At 41.9% G+C, this 17,377-nt stretch overlaps 1 protein-coding gene across 1 annotated transcript in view; it reads left to right on the forward strand.

Moving 5' to 3' along the window:
* kcnh4b (potassium voltage-gated channel, subfamily H (eag-related), member 4b) overlaps positions 1 to 17,377 on the forward strand; it is a 69,457-nt gene that overhangs the window by 26,690 nt on the left and 25,390 nt on the right. The window contains exons 5-6 of the mRNA XM_021565316.2: positions 15,196 to 15,439; positions 16,694 to 16,851. Coding sequence (XP_021420991.2) covers positions 15,196 to 15,439; positions 16,694 to 16,851 — 402 coding nt within the window. The remainder of the gene's footprint in view (positions 1 to 15,195; positions 15,440 to 16,693; positions 16,852 to 17,377) is intronic.

Consider the following 17,377-nt stretch of genomic DNA (forward strand, 5'->3'; position numbering starts at 1 on the left):
CAATCGTGACCAGTGAACTGAGATAAGGCGGAGTTTTACCTAGCATAGACTTGTAGATGACCTGGAGCCAGTGGGTCTGGCGACGAACATGTAGCGAGGGCCAGCTGACTCGAGGTCGCAGTGGTGGGTGGTCGCAGTGGTGGGTGGTATAAGGTGCTTTAGTAACAAAACGGATGGCACTGTGATAAACTGTATCCAGTTTGCTGAGTAGAGTATTGGAAGCTATTTTGTAGATGACATCGCCTAAGTCGAGGATCGGTAGGATAGTCAGTTTTACAAGGGTAAGTTTTGCTGCGTGAGTGAAGGAGGCTTTGTTGCGAAATAGAAAGCTGACTCTAGATTTGATTTTGGATTGGAGATGTTTGATATGAGTCTGGAAGGAGAGTTTGCAGTCTAGCCAGACACCTAGGTACTTGTAGACGTCCATATATTCTAGGTCGGAACCATCCAGGGTGGTGATGCTAGTCGGGCGTGCGGGTGCAGGCAGCGAACGGTTGAAAAGCATGGATTTGGTTTTTACTAGCGTTTAAGAGCAGTTGGAGGCACGAAAGGAGTGTTGTATGGCATTGAAACTCGTTTGGAGGTAAGATAGCACAGTGCGCTGGGGCGGACAGTGGCGCTGTTTCAACTGATGCGCATTTCAGCTTTAAGATGTTTACCTGCTATAGATAAAATATGTTAAAAGATAGATTGTCCCTTACACACTGCAGGTTGATACATCTAAATGATATTATTATAACATAATTATAACACAATGTCATTAACATATTATTATGAACACCTATTATTACAGTATATTTTGGGAACATGCCAGTATATTGTAACATATATTGCAGTACCATAGGGATATGGTAATTGTAGCCGTTTCTCTTGGCATTTTCATCTACCTAGAGACACAGAACGAGGATCATGTTTCCTCTCCAAGTGTGAGTGTGCGACAGAGGGGGAAGCCAACTATAAATCCAACACAGAGGGAGGTGGAGAGATGACACTCACTCTGTCATGTGTGTGCGCTCGTGTGTGTGCGTGTGCACATGTGTGTAGAGAGAGTGTGTGGGTATGGTCAAAAAGCTTGTGGTGTGTGTGTGTATGGTCATGTATGCGCACAAGTATGAGGTATTACTCTTCTCTCTATATTACACACACGTTGGGATTTCTATAATCGTTGCTGCCTAAGTTACAGGACTTATTCATTTACTCATGGGATCACAGAGAATCAGCCTCTCTCTCTCTCTCTCTCTCTCTCTCTCTCTCTCTCTCTCTCTCTCTCTCTCTCTCTCTCTCTCTCTCTCTCTCTCTCTCTCTCTCTCTCTCTCTCTCTCTCTCTCTCTCTCTCTCTCTCTCTCTCTCTCTCTCTCTCTCTCTCTCTCTCTCTCTCTCTCTCTCTCTCTCTCTCTCTCTCTCTCTCTCTCTCTCTCTCTCTCTCTCTCTCTCTCTCTCTCTCTCTCTCTCTCCAGTTAACAGCGCATTCGGAAAGTATCCAAACCCATTCCCCTTTTCCACATTTTGTTACGTTACAGCCTTATTCTAAATTGGATTAAATCCATCAATCTACACCCAATACCCCAATAGAAAAAAGAAATACATTATTTACATAAGTATTCAGACCCTTTGCTATGAGACTCGAAAATTGAGCTCAGTTGCATCCTGCTTCCAATGATTATCCTTGAGATGTTTCTGCAACTTGATTGGAGTCCACCTGCGGTACATTCAATTGGCCATGACGTCAAAGGAATTGTCCCGTAGAGCTCCGAGACAGGATTGTGTCGAGGCACAGATCTGGGGAAAAATAAATTCTGCAGCATTGAAGGTCCTCAAGAACACAGTGGCCTCCATAATTCTTAAATTGATGAAGTTTGAAACCACCAAGACTCTTCATAGAGCTGGCCGCCCGACCAAACTGAGCAATCGGGGGTGAAGGACGTTGGTCAGGGAGGTGACCAAGAACCCAATGGTCACTCTGACAGAGCTCAAGAGTTCCTCTGTAGAGATGAGAGAAACTTCCAGAAGGACAACCATCTCTGCAGCACTCCACCAATCAGGCCTTGATGGTAGAGTAGCCATACGAAAGCCACTCCTCAGTAAAAGGCACATGACAGCCCTCTTGGAGTTTGCCAAAAGGCATCTAAAGGACTCTCAGACTTTGAGAAACAAGATTCTCTGGTCTGATGAAACCAAGACTGGCAAAGGGAAAGGGAAAGGGGAAACCTAGTCAGTTGTACAACTGAATGCATTCAACTCTGAATGCCAATCGTCACGTCTTGAGGAAACTTGGCACCATGCCTACGGTGAAACATCATGCTGTTGGGATGTTTTTCAGTGGCAGGGACTGGGAGACTAGTCAGGATTGAGGGAAAGATGAACGGAGCAAAGTACGGAGACATCCTTGATGAAAACCTGCTCCAGAGCGCTCAGGACCTCAGACTGGGGCGAAGGTTCACCTTCCAACATGACAATGACCCTAAGCACACAGCCAAGACAACGCAGGAGTGGCTTGTGGACAAGTCTCTGAATGTCCTTGAGTGGCCCAGCCAGAGCCTGAACTTGAACCTGATTGAAATTTGCTGTGCAGCGACCCTCCCCATCCAACTTGACAGAGCTCGAGAGGATCTGCAGAGAAGAATGGGAGAAACTTCCAAAATACAGGTGTGCTTGTAGCGTCATACCTAAGAAGACTCGAGGCTGTAATCGCTGCCAAAGATGCTTCAACAATGTACTGAGGAAAGGGTCTGAATACTTATGTAAATTTGCTATTTCAGTTTGACAACATTTCTAAAACCCTGTCTTTGCTTTGTCATTATGGTGTACTGTGTGTAGATTGATGAGGGGGAAAAACAATTTAATCCATTTTAGAATAAGGGTTTAACGTAATTATGTTTTTTTTAAGTCAAGGGGTCTGGATACTTTCCTGAATGCAATGCAATGCACATACATACATGCATACATACATACATACATACATACATACAGTTGAAGTCGGAAGTTTACATACACTTAAGTTGGAGTCATTAAAACTTGTTTTTCAACCACTCCACACATTTCTTGTTAACAAACTATAGTTTTGGCAAGTCGGTTAAGACATCTACTTTGTGCATGACACAAGTAATTTTTCAACCATTGTTTACAAACAGATTATTTCACTTATAATTCACTGTATCACAACTTCAGTGGTTCAGAAGTTTACATACACTAAGTTGACTGTGCCTTTAAACACCTTGGAAAAGCTGTTTAAAGTCATGGCTTTAGAAGCTTCTGATAGGCTAATTTACATAATTTGAGTCAATTGGAGGTGTACCTGTGGATGTATTTCAAGGCCTACCTTCAAACTCAGTGCCTCTTTGCTTGACATCATGGGAAAATCAAAATAAATCAGCCAAGACCTCAGAAAATAATTGTAGACACAAACAAGTCACAAACTTGTTCATCCTTGGGAGCAATTTCCAAATGCCTGAAGATACCACGTTCATCTGTACAAACAATAGTGCGCAAGTATAAACACCATGGGACCACGCAGCCGTCATACCGCTCAGGAAGGAGACGCTTTCTGTCTCCTAGAGATGAATGCACTTTGGTGCCAAAAGTGTAAATCAATCCCAGAACAACAGCAAAGGGCCTTGTGAAGATGCTGGAGGAAACGGTTACAAAAGTATCTATATCCACAGTAAAACGAGTCCTATATCGACACTGTTCCAAAACCGCCATCGTTATGTGACCATCGTTATGTTAGGAGGAAAAAGGGGGAGGCTTGCAAGCCGAAGAACACCATCCCAACCGTGAAGCACGGGGTTGGCAGCATCATGTTGTGGGGGTGCTTTGCTGCAGGAGGGACTGGTGCACTTCACAAATTAGATGGCGTCATGAGGTAGGAAAATTATGTGGATATATTGAAGCAACATCGCAAGACAACAGTCAGGAAGTTAAAGTACTAGTCTCTACTATTATTCTGACATTTCACATTCTTAAAACAAAGTGGTGATCCTAACTGACCTAAAACGGGGAATTTTTACTAGGATTAAATGTCCGGAATTGTGAAAAAGTGAGTTTAAATGTATTTGGCTAAGGTGTATGTAAACTTCCGACTTCAACTGTACATACATACACTGAGTATACCTAGCATTAGGAACACCTTCCTAATATTGAGTTGCACCCACCCCCCACCCCTTTATGTCCACAGAACAGCCTCGATTCGCCAGGGCATGTTGACACCAATGCTTCCCACAGTTGTGTTGGCTGGATGTCCTTTGGCTGGTGGACCATTCTTGAAACACACGGGAAACTGTTGAGCGTGAAAAACACAGCAGTGTTGCAGTTCTTCACACAAACTCCTACTACCAGGGGCGCAACTTTGGTTTTAGAAGTGGGGGGGACATAACCTATTGGGGGTTCTGAGTATCTTAAGCTAATTTCCTGCACTTCTACACAATCTAATATGACCCATGGCCTGTCGAACTGTCTCTATTTAGAACAACATAAAGTACACAAAAATGCCCAGTCAACAAGTAAGAGATTATTTTAAAATATGTTTTAGCGATTGATAAGACTGAACTAGATCAATGATAATTCAATAATATTTTGTTGCACCTTCAACCAATAGCCTAACAAATGAACAACTCTTACAAATGACGTACAAAGACTTTTGATTGTCTTTATCTTTATCAAATCTTAACCAGACTAAATATTAATTATTGGTTTCAGGTGTGTTAGGCAAAGGCCAGGGTGACAACGACAGTACGGCAGACCCCCAGGGCCAGGACTGAGCAGCCCAGGAGCTAGGGATTTCCTAAATAGGAACTGTATCTCCCCTGGTGTGGGCATGTTTTCAATACAGACTCATTTTGCTGTACTGTATTCCATATAAGACATCATAACCTTATGAAAGTTGCACAGTATACCCTTAATCTTATAATAAATCAAATCTAGTGACACATACCATGACATTTATTCCATCTATTGTGGGAGGATTAGAAGAAATAGCAATGCATTTCTTTACCACTTTACATATTAGGTTACAGTTTATTCTGATAAGTCTCCACTATCAACTTTTCCAAGCAAATAAAAACAGGGAGAAGGAAGAATCTGCAGACATGCTAAGATAGAAGAACATACTCTTTGTTAGAATTCAGCTAGCCTTCACAAGACCATAACATATGCAAATATGTCCCTGTTTTTTTTTTACACCTCCAGCAGAATAATTTCATTTCTGTGTGCATGATATTCAGTTTCACTGGCATATAGTATGTTCTATGGATGGTCTTAAACTGCAGACATTTATGTCTGAGGTTATATGAACATGAATGGGCATTCTAACACATCTGTATCCATTCATCATCGTCAATAGCGTCTCCTAGGTTTTGTGTCGGGCAAAGCCTCTATCAACCCTTGATACAGTTTGGAAATCGACTTTAGAGGTTTATCAGACTTCCTTAAAAAAGTTTAAATCTTTGGAGCTTCTTGCTTGTCCTATAAATGTCAAAATATTGGTCTTCAATCGTTTGGTCGCTGATTTCATCATTTCATTCAGGTCTAGTGTGATTGAGGCAAAAATAATAGCTACATTTAGGGAGCTAGCTAGAATTAGCCAACATTTGGATAGCTCTACTTTCTAATGATACAATGGTGCATCATCAAATTGACTGAAACAGGACAAAACAAAGGCGATAAAACATTTCCATACATTTCCAACAGCTGTTAGATACTGTAACATAGATGCTGGGAGATGAGAAGAAGGTAGTAAGTTTAATATAACACATAACATGGACTGGTACAACATAAGAGTAGGGTCTAGACATGAAAACAGAAACAATACTGCATGGGGAAAGAACCTAAAGGAGTGCCAGATAAAGGGGAGGTAATGAGTGAGGTAATGGAGTCCAGGTGTGCTTAATGATGAAGCACAGGTTCACGTAATGATGAAAGCCAGGTGTGCGTAATGATGGTTCCCAGGACCAGTGGTCAGTAAACCGGTGACGTCAAACGCCGGAGGGGAGGAGCAGGAGTAGACATGACAGATGCTGCTACCTGACAGATAGCTAGAGGCTAGCTAGAGCTGAACTGGCTGTGGTAGCTGCTAGCTAGCTAACTAGCTGCTAGGTGTTCATTCACTTCAGTCGAGAGGGGATGAAACATTAGCTAACATAGAATGTCAGTTACACTACTAGCTCAGCACTGGGAATAAACATTTATTTTTCTGTCAAAAAACAGTTATCTTGCCAGCTAGATCAGTCAACTACGGAGAAGCCAGTTTATGCTCTCCTTGCTTTTACAACTCAGAGAAAAAGAACAACACAGACAGCAGCTGCCTTGGTTCATCTCTCCCATGCTGGTCCAATACGCCAGCCTTTCAGAAGCTTTGGCTTCACACAACCTGTCCGCACGCTGTGGTGGTGGTGTCTGTGAGGTCCTAAATCCAGCCGGTTGAAACTGGAAAACAGCCTACCCGATAGCTCTGAGGCTTCTACGCGGTCTTAAAGTACACCCAGAGCTGCGTTTTGCATCAGAGTGCAATGATAAAACTGGGTGGGGACAAAAATGCAATTTCAGAATGTGGGGGGCCGTACCCCATCCCAAGTGAAAGTTGTGCCCCTGCCTAATACCATACCCTTGTTCAAAGGCACTTCAATATTTTGTCTTGCCCATTCACATACACAATCAATGTCTCAATTATTTAACCTGTCTCCTCCACTTCATCTACACTGATTGAAGTGGATTTAACAAGTGACATAAATAAGGTATCATAGCTTTCACCTGGATTCACCTGGTCAGTCTATGTCGTGGAAAGAGCATGTGTTTTTAATGTTTTGTGTACTCTACATGACCAAAAGTATGTGCACACATGCTTGTCGAACATCTCATTCCAAAATCATGGGCATTAATATGGAGTTGGTTCCCCCCTTTGCTGCTATACCACTCTTCTGGGAATGCTTTCCAGTAGATGTTGGAACAGTTCATCCACACATATCTCGACAAACCATTTCTGTATGGACCTCGCTTTGTGCACAGGGACATTGTCATGCTGAAACAGGAAAGGACCTTTCCCAAACCGTTGCCACAAAGTTGGAAGCACAGAATCATCTAGAATGTCTTGTATGCTGTAGCGTTATTTGCCTTCACTGGAACTAAGGGCCCTAACCCAAACCATTACAAAAAACAGCCCCAGACCATTATTGTGGAATCATGTAGTAACCAAAGAAGTGTGAAACAAATCTAAATATATTTAATATTTGAGATTCTTCAAAGTAGCCACCCTTGATGACAGCTTTGCACAGTCTTGGCATTCTCTCGACCAGCTTCACCTGGAATGCTTCTCCAACAGTCTTGAAGGAGTTCCCACATATGCTGAGAACTTGTTGGCTGCTTTTCCTTCACTCTGCGGTCCAACTCATCCCAAACCACCTCAATTGGGTTCATCTGATACAGCACTCCATCACTCTCCTTCTTGGTCAAATATTCATTACACAGCCTGTAGGTGTGTTTTGGGTCATTGTCCTGTTGAAAAACAAATGATAGTCCCACCAAACGCAAATCAGATGGGATGGGGTATCGCTGCAGAATGCTGTGGTAGCCATGCTGGTTTAGTGTGCCTTGAATTCTAAATAAATCACTGACAGTGTTACCAGCAAAGCACCCCCACACCATCACACCTCTATGCTTCAAGGTGGGAACCACATATGCGGAGATCGGTTGGAAGCAGAAATCTCAAATTTGAACTAATCAGACCAAAGAACAGATTTCCACCGGTCTAATATCCATTGATCATGTTTCTTGGCCCAAGCAAGTCTTTTCTTCTTATTGATGTCCTTTAGTAGTGGTTTCTTTGCAGCAATTAGACCATGAAGGCCTGATTCACACAGTCTCCTCTGAACAGTTGATGCTGAGATGTGTCTGTTACTTGAACTCTGAAGCATTTATTTGCTCTGCAATTTCTGAGTCTGGTAACTCTAATGAACATTTTCTCCCCAGCAAGTGTAACGCTTGGTCTTCCTTTCCTGTGGCGGTCCTCATGAGAGCCAGTTTCATCATAGCGCTTGATGGTTTTTGCGACTGTACTTGAAGAAACTTTCAAAGTTCTTGAAATGTTCCGTATTGACTGACCTTCATGTCTTAATTAAAGTAATGATGGACAGTTTTTTCTCTTTGCTTATTTGAGCTGTTCTGGCCATCATATGGACTTCGTATTTTACCAAATAGGCTATCGTCTGTATACCAACCCTACCTTGTCACAGCACAACTGATTGGCTCAAACGCATTAAGGAGGTAAGAAATTCCACAAATTAACTTTTAACAAGGTACACCTGTTAATTGAAATGCATTCCAGGTGACTAGCTCATGAAGCTGGTTGAGAGAATGCCAAGAGTGTGCAAGCTGTCCTCAAGGCAAAGGGTGGCTACTTTGAAGAATCTCAAATATAAAATATATATTTTTAACACTTTTTTTTTGTTACTACATGATTCCATATGTGTTATTTCATCGTTTTGATGTCTTCACTACTATTCTACAATGTAGAAAATAGTAAAAACAAAGAAACCCCCTGGAATTAGTAGGTGTGTCCAAGACTGGTACTGTATATACAGTGCCTTCGGAAAGTATTCAGATCCCTTGACTTCTCCCACATTTTGTTACGCTATAGCCTTATTCTAAAATTGATTAAATAAATAAAAATCCTCAGCAATCTACACACAATACCCCGTAATGACAAAGGGAAAAGAGGTTGGTTGAGATGTTTGCAAATGTATTAAAAACAAAAAACCTTATTAACATAAGTATTCAGACTCTTTGCTATGAGACACGAAATTGAGCGAGGTGCATCCTGTTTCCATTGATCATCCTTGGGATGTTTTTGCAATTTGATTGGAGTCCCCCTGTGGTAAATTAAATTGATTGGACATGATTTGGAAACGCACACCCATCTATATAAGGTTCCACAGTTGACAGTGCATGTCAGAGCAAAAACCATGCCATGAGGTTGAAGGAATTGTCCGTAGAGCTCCAAGACAGGATCGTGTCAAGGCATTGAAGGTCCCCAAAGAACACATTGGTCTCAAGTTTGAAACCACCAAGACTCCTCCTAGAGCTGGCCGCCTGGCCAAAATGAGAAATCAGGGAGAAGGGCCTTGGTCAGGGAGGTGACCAAGAACCCATGGTCACTCTGACAGAGCTCTAGAGTTGATGAACAACCATCTCTGCAGCACTCCACCAATCTGGCCTTTATGGTAGAGTGGCCAGACGGAAGCCACTCCTCAGTAAAAGGCACATGACAGCCCGCTTGGGGTTTGCCAAAAGGAACCTAAAGCTGCTCATGAGTAACAAGATTCTCTGGTCTGATGAAACCAAGATTGAACTTTGAATACCAAGTGTCACGACTGGAGGAAACCTGGCACCGTCTATACGGTGAAGCATGCTGGAGGCAGCATCATGCTGTGGGGATGTTTTTCAGTGACAGAGACTGAGAGACAAGTCAGGATCGAGGCAAAGTACGGAGAGATCCTTGATTAAAACCTGCTCCAGAGTGCTCAGGACCTCTGACTGGGGGGCGAAGGTTCACCTTCCAACAGGACAACAACCTTAAGCACACAGACAAGACAACACAGGAGTGGCTTCGGGACAAGTGGCTCAGCCAAAGCCCGGACTTGAATCCAAATGAACATCTCTGGAAAGACCTGAATTAGCTGTGCAGCGACCCTCCCCATCCACCTTGACAGAGCTTGAGAGGATCTGCAGAGAAGAATGGGAGAAACTCCCCAAATACAGGTGTGCTAAGCTTGTAGCATCATATCTAACAAGACTCGAGGCTGTAATAGCTGCCAAAGATGCTTCAACAAAGTACTGAGTGAACGGTCTGAATACTTATGTGAATGTGATACAGTGGGGCAAAAAAGTATTTAGTCAGCCACCAATTGTGCAAGTTCTCCCACTTAAAAAGATGAGAGGCCTGTAATTTTCATCATAGGTACACTTCAACTATGACAGACAAAATGAGAAGAAAAAAAATCCAGAAAATCACATTGTAGGATTTTTAATGAATTTATTTGCAAATTATTGTGAAAAATAAGTATTTGGTCAATAACAAAAGTTTATCTCAATACTTTGTTATATACCCTTTGTTGGCAATGACAGAGGTGAAACGTTTTCTGTAAGTCTTCACAAGGTTTTCACACACTGTTGCTGGTATTTTGGCCCATTCCTCCATGCAGATCTCCTCTAGAGCAGTGATGTTTTGGGGCTGTTGCTGGGCAACACGGACTTTCAACTCCCTCCAAAGATTTTCTATGGGGTTGAGATCTGGAGACTGGCTAGGCCACTTAACTATTTATTTATTTATTTTTTATTTATTATTTCACCTTTCTCATTTGCAACTGCGACCTGGCCAAGATAAAGCGTAGCAATTCGACACATACAACAACACAGAGTTACACATGGAATAAACAAAACATACAGTCAATAATACAGTAGAACAAAAGAAAACAAAAAGTCTATATACAGTGAGTGCAAATTAGGTAAGTTAAGGAAATAAATAGGCCATGGTGGCGAAGTAATTACAATATAGCAATTAAACACTGGAATGGTAGATCGACAGAAGATTAATGTGCAGGTAGAGATACTGGGGTGCAAAGGAGCAAAATAAATAAATACCAGTATGGGGATGAGGTAGGTAGATAGATGGGCTGTTTACAGATAGGCTAAGTACAGGTGCAGTGATCTGTAAACTGCTCTGACAGCTGGTGCTTAAAGCTAGTGAGGGAGATGTGAGTCTCCAGCTTCAGAGATTTTTGCAATTCGTTCCAGTCATGGGCAGCAGAGAACTGGACGGAAAGACGACCAAAGGAGGAATTGGCTTTGGGGGTGACCAGTGAGATATACCTGCTGGAGCGCGTGCTACGAGTGGGTGCTGCTATGGTGACCAGTGAGCTGAGATAAGGCGGGGCTTTACCTAGCAGAGACTTGTAGATAACCTGTAGCCAGTGGGTTTGGCGACGAGTAATCAATTAGTCTAAAGAAGGCCAGTTTTATTGCTTCTTTAATCAGAACAACACTTTTCAGCTGTGCTAACATAATTGCAAAAGGGTTTACTAATGATCAATTAGCCTTTTAAAATGATAAACTTGGATTAGCTAACACAACGTGCCATTGGAATACATGAATGATGGTTGCTGATAATGGGCCTCAGTACGCCTATGTAGATATTCCATAACAAAATCCACCGTTTCCAGCTACAATAGTCAATTTACAACATTAACAAAGGCTACACTGTATTTCTGATCAACTTGATGTTCTTTTAATGGACAAAAAAAAAGTGTTTTTCTTTCAAAAACAAGGACATTTCTAAGTGACCCCAAACTTTTGAACGGTAGTGTATATCATTATCCCTCCCCCCTTTCATTTCTTCCCTGTTAGCAGTTGGTCGTGCTGTGAATAGCTCACTATTTGTAGCACCAGTCCAGGAAGGCAGGAAGGAAGGAACACCTGTGTGTGAGAGAAGAGAGAACAGGCTGTTGAAGGATTGACGCTGTAACTTCAGAGAAAGTGTGGGATAACTGCAAAGCATCTCAGTGCCCTAAAATACACCACGATTACCCCCAATTCCTATATTTAGGCTGTTTGTTCAGAGGAGTTGGGAAGAACTATCTATCTCAATTCGTCTTTCTGTGGGTTTTAAGGAGGCAAGGAATCGATTGTGTCAGTGTTGGCTAACCCTCCTCCTGGAGAGTTACTCGGTGTTCAGGGTTTTGTTCCAGAACTACTCTATAAAACACCTGATTCAGCTAAGTATTTCTCATTTCTGTCCTCTCGTTGCCTCTTCCACTCTCTTTTGGGTTTGGGAGTGTGTAATTCTAGTCCCCCCTGGTTTATATAATCTACTGTAACCCAGTTTCCAATGAGTCCACCAGTCTTGACCTGCTTTTTATGTGAGCAGGTTGTTGTGGAGTGTTCAAGAGGGAGATGATGAAGCAACAAGGTGGAGTTGGTCGTTGTACGTCCGTCTACTGTGGTCAAATCTAACAGTAACCATGCTGTTATTTCAACTGGTTATTTCAGCCATTTCAGCTGGTTGGATCTTTACTCTGTGCTGAATTCTGCTCGAGAGAAAGTCTGTCTTTCTGTGTTACAAGCGACATATAAACCCGGGTCGCTCATGAGAGAAACCAACGGGCTGACACTGATTTAGAAGTCACAAGAAGGGCTTCCTCATCAAGAGACGATGATCTGTCTGTGTCATGGTTTGTTTTTCTCAGCTCAAAGCATGCTGGGGGATATACGCGTTAGGGTTGCCAGGGTAAAGCTTGATGAAGTACAAAGATCAGCTGTTGCTGCAGGGAGATTTAGCAACACTTGGTGCCCGCAGCGGGCTTTTTCGCCTCTCATCAACACTAGGACGTGCTCTGTTGGCTGTCGGAAGGATGGATTGACCCAACCCCGGTGATGTAATGTGAGCCAAATTAAAAAAGAAGTCCCAGCGTTCGCTGACGTCCCTGACTCATTCGCTAAAAAAAACATTAAATCAGCTTGGCTTTTCTTGGATTTGCCTCAGTGCCATTCAGCTTCTTAATTGAAGTGGGGGAAACATCCCAGAAGTCGAAACAAGTGGGAAATAACACATGGTCATTGTAACTGTAAAGTGTCCCTCTTTTCTTCTTCCCTTTATATTGCACATTTTCACAATCGAGAGGAGCCTGTCATTATGAGTCAAGAGGTGATGGTTTGGGGACAATTCCGACATTTACAACGCACGCACGCACCAGGGTTGGGGTCAATTCTGAATGGAGTTGCGAAGTGCCCTTTAATTTCAATTGAATTCTTGAATTTGAATTGACCACACCTCACAGGAAACAGAATTTTAATTAAAGGTAGAACTTCTATTCAATGAAATTGAAATGGGTAATGGCTATTCAAATGGCTATTATGTACTGTATGTAGACACATCCCTATACAAATGTAGATGTTGACATCATGTATAACCATGTATATGTATAACATATGGTTGAAATATTACATTTTTTAAACTAATTTGCCTAAAATTATAAATATTATTGTATAATTTTGTAGGTTGGCTATAATAATTCAAATTTCACTTACATATTAGAAAAAATAAATTTCCCAGAATGCATTAGATCAAATCAAAGACTCCAGAATGGAAGAGAACAATCTAACATCTCATCACAAAAAAATGTTTGACAGCTGAGTTATAATTAAGTTCATATTTGAAATGGTATCTGTATATTTTTTTGAATTATGTGACAGACGTTTTTTGTAAAATATATGTCAAAGGAATGACTTTATTTCACATCTGTTGAATTTCTTTTAATTGTTTTGAATGAAATTATATTCAAATTCTGCTTCCTCTGAGGTGTGTCCAATGCAAATTTAAATTCTTGGGTTGAATTGAATTTAAATGAAGAAATTCCTAATTGATCCCAAATTTGACACACACACACACACACACACACACACACACACACACACACACACACACACACACACACACACACACACACACACACACACACACACACACACACACACACACACACACACACACACACACACACACACACACACACACACACACACACACACGGTCTTGTATAACTAACCTTGTGGGGACACACAATTCAGTCCCATTCAAAATCCTATTTTACCTAATCCTAAAACTAACCTTAGCTCCTAACCCTAACCTAATTATAACCCTAACACTAGTTCTAAGCTTAACCCTAAACCCCCTAGAAATAGCATTGACCTTGTGGGGACTAGCAAAATGTTTGTTTCGTTTACTATTCCCCACACACATACAAAATTAGGAATGTTATAATTACGCCACTCTCCTCCTCTCCCTCCTTTTTTGTGTGACCACAATTCCCTCGCTCCCCCAATTATTTCCCCACGTAAGGGCTATCCATCCCGAGGAGCCTCATTAAGAAGATTACACAGCAGCACAACGGTGCTCGCCGCCTCCCGGACACATACCAGGGAAATTACATTTCATACTTAATTACCCAGGCTGTCATTGAACACTGGTCACTATAATAATGTATACATACTGTTTTACCCACTTTATATGTATACACTGTTCTAGTCATGTTTCATCCTATATAACTACTGCTGTACACACCTTTTCCATTTATATACCGTCCATACTGTCTACACACACACGATATATATATATTGAATATAGATATATATAGTGTGTGTAGACAGTATGGACAGTATATACATGGAAAAGGTGTGTACACACATTATATATATATATATATATATATATATTACTGTATATACTGAATACATTATTATAGTGACCAGTGTTCAATGACTTTATGTACATAGGGCAAGAGGTCTCTACGGTGCAGAGTATAGTAGGCCAGCTAGTGATGACTGTTTAACAGTCGGATGGCCTGGAGATAGAAGCATTTCTCGGTCCCAGCTTGGATGCACCTAAACTGTCTCCGCCTTCTAGATGATAGTGAGGTGAACAGGCTGTGGGTTGGGTGGCTGGAGTCCTTGATCCATTTAGCCTTTTCTGTTTCCCTTCACCCCTCTTTCATTTCTGTCTAAAGTAATAGCTTTACTTAATGTCTCCTCAACATTGTTATGGCTATAACGTCCAATAGTCAGATCTGCGCTGTCATTTTGCCAACCCCGGATGGACACTCTGATTCGCCATGGTATTATAATATATCTCACCCATGATTAGCTTTCTCAATCAAAAATTCTAACGAGGGGGGAATGAATAAGTGCTATTTCAAATTTTTATGGCGAAGTTCAGTCGAATCGGCACTTCTCTCATTTGTCTTTAATGAGACGAGATGAGAAAAGTTGAGAAATACACTTGGGCGAGAAATAGCTGATGACTTTTGGATGGGGGGATGTTGAAGGAAGAGTTGAAATCATGCATGTCATTCTGATGCTCAGTGTGGCGTAGTTGGTCGTTTCCCCTTCATCGTTGCCTCACTTCCTCCCTCACAGGAAGTCATCTTGATCGGAGGACCTGGCTTTTTGATAGGGCACTGATGGACAAATGTGATACCTTTTGCATTCATGATGTGTAGCAGAAACAATGAGAAACGGAGGAACTTGAGAAACTGGCCCAAGTGGGTGACTGTTTTGGTCAAGAGCTTATTCAGCACCTCACTTCACACACAATCCCATTCATCCTTTAATCATTCTACCAACACATCTCTCTCTCCCGCTATCTCTCCCCTTCAGAACATGTTTGAGAAGCCCTCGTCCCTCCCGGAGTATAAGGTAGCGGCGGTCCAGAAGTCCCGCTTCATCCTGCTTCACTACAGCGTATCCAAGGCATTATGGGACTGGATGATCCTCCTTGCCACCTTCTATGTGGCGGTCACCGTGCCCTACAACGTCTGCTTCACGCCTTACGACGAGCTGGACACGGCCGCCCGCGCCACCATCGTCAGTGACATCGCCGTGGAGATGCTCTTCATCCTGGGTGAGGAGATGGGCGGAGTAAGGGAATAGGAGGTAGGAGGTATGTTGTAGGATGTAGGAAGTAAGGAATATGAAATGGGACGTGCCATCATTGTTAACGACATTGTTGAGGAAATGCTCTTCCATCCTGGGTGAGGGAGTAAGGAAGTAAGGGAGAAAACGAAAGGAAAGGTATAGGAGATGGGAAGGTTGTAGGAGATAAGGAATAGGACATTGGATGCTTCTCCATCAAAAACCACACAGTCATGGAGATGTTCTTATGAAATAAGGGGATAAGGTGAAAGGATAGGAGGAGATAGGAGGTAAGTTGTAGGAGATAAGGGATAGGAAATAGGAGCTGAAAGCAGCCACCTGCTCCACCAACATCAACGACATCACCATGGAGATACTCTATAGGCGGTAGGATATCTGGGATCTAGGGAATAGGAGGCAAGAGATTGGAAATAATCACGTCAGGATTTGGCTTAATTATGGTTTGCTGTTCTCTTAGTCTTAACTGTATTAACTGTTATGTCCAGTATATTCATCTGATCCAGTGTTTCTCCTGTAGTAGATACATTTCCAAGATAGAGAGTATGTGTCCTGGTCAGACTAAGACCTTGGTTCAAATACATTCTTATTTAAGTATTTGTATTTTAAATACTTATTTTCTCTGTATTTAATTATTTTCAAATTATTTGGCTGGATTACTTCTATTTGAAGTTTTTTTTAAAAGTATTTTCAAATGATTTCCTATAAATAATATTTGAAACTATTTTCAGCAATTGTTTCCAAGTATATTTCAAATACCATAGGACCAAACAGACCTGGGTTCAAATGCATGGAATATTGAAATATGCGTATTTGGAAATACCCCTGTCTCTGTATTTTAGTATTTTCAAATACATACCAATACTTTCCAAGTGTATTTCCAATATTCAACTATTTTTAAGAAAAATATCCAAATACTTACTTTGAAATGAATGTGAAATGAATTGAAATTACTTGAGTAGTATTTGAACCCAGGTCGGATGCTGGTCCTGAACAACTTGGGTGTGCAGTCTTTTGCTCCAGCCAGAAACGACAACACCTCTTGGTGAGATATACGTTGAATTAGGTGCTGTCGTGCAGGGCTGGAGCAAAAGCATGCACAGGGTTTTCCCCAAGGGTTGGGTGACCACTATGCTACCATGACTGAAACATTCCTGTGACCACTAAGCAAACATTTAGCTATCTTGGAACCTCATCACTTATTTCATACCCACTCCATTCACAGACATCATCCTGAACTTCCGAACATCCTTTGTGAGCACGTCGGGTCAGGTGGTGTACGAGGCACGCTCCATTTGCATCCACTACGCCACCACCTGGTTCTTTGTCGACCTGGTGGCTGCACTGCCCTTTGACCTGCTCTATGCCTTCAACATCACCGTGGTGGGTATATGAGGTCGTATATTCACGTACACGATACTGTACCTATACACATACAAATTCACTTCAAAGAATAAAAAAATGGCCTGGATAAATTCTAATTAATTTGGTTGGAGGCAAGTGAATCTCAGCAAGTGTAATTTATAATACCTTTGGTAAGTTGAAGGTGCCTACAGGGCAGTGGCGATTTTAGCATGTAAATCTTGGCGGGGTAAACTCCCCCCAATTTTTTTTAGATGCATGCCAGCAAAGACACTACACAACACTAAACAATACAATAATTGCACTATAACGGCGACAAGTGGTGCCCACAAACCGTGCCCACATACTGGCCTACATAAAGCTGTCTCAACAGCAGAGCTTTCTTTCCAGCACAATGGAGTGAATCCTTCTACACCTGGCTATCAGCGGAGCCTTGTCTGGCAGCGAAACAGTTCATTCAGCCTCGTATACTGCCTTTTTCAAAAACATAGCTGATATGGCTGACTTGCTTAAACAAATGTGGTTGCTACTGATAATTGAGATGTAC

The sequence above is a fragment of the Oncorhynchus mykiss genome, chromosome 16, assembly GCF_013265735.2.
Source record: "Oncorhynchus mykiss isolate Arlee chromosome 16, USDA_OmykA_1.1, whole genome shotgun sequence".
Taxonomy (NCBI): domain Eukaryota; kingdom Metazoa; phylum Chordata; class Actinopteri; order Salmoniformes; family Salmonidae; genus Oncorhynchus; species Oncorhynchus mykiss.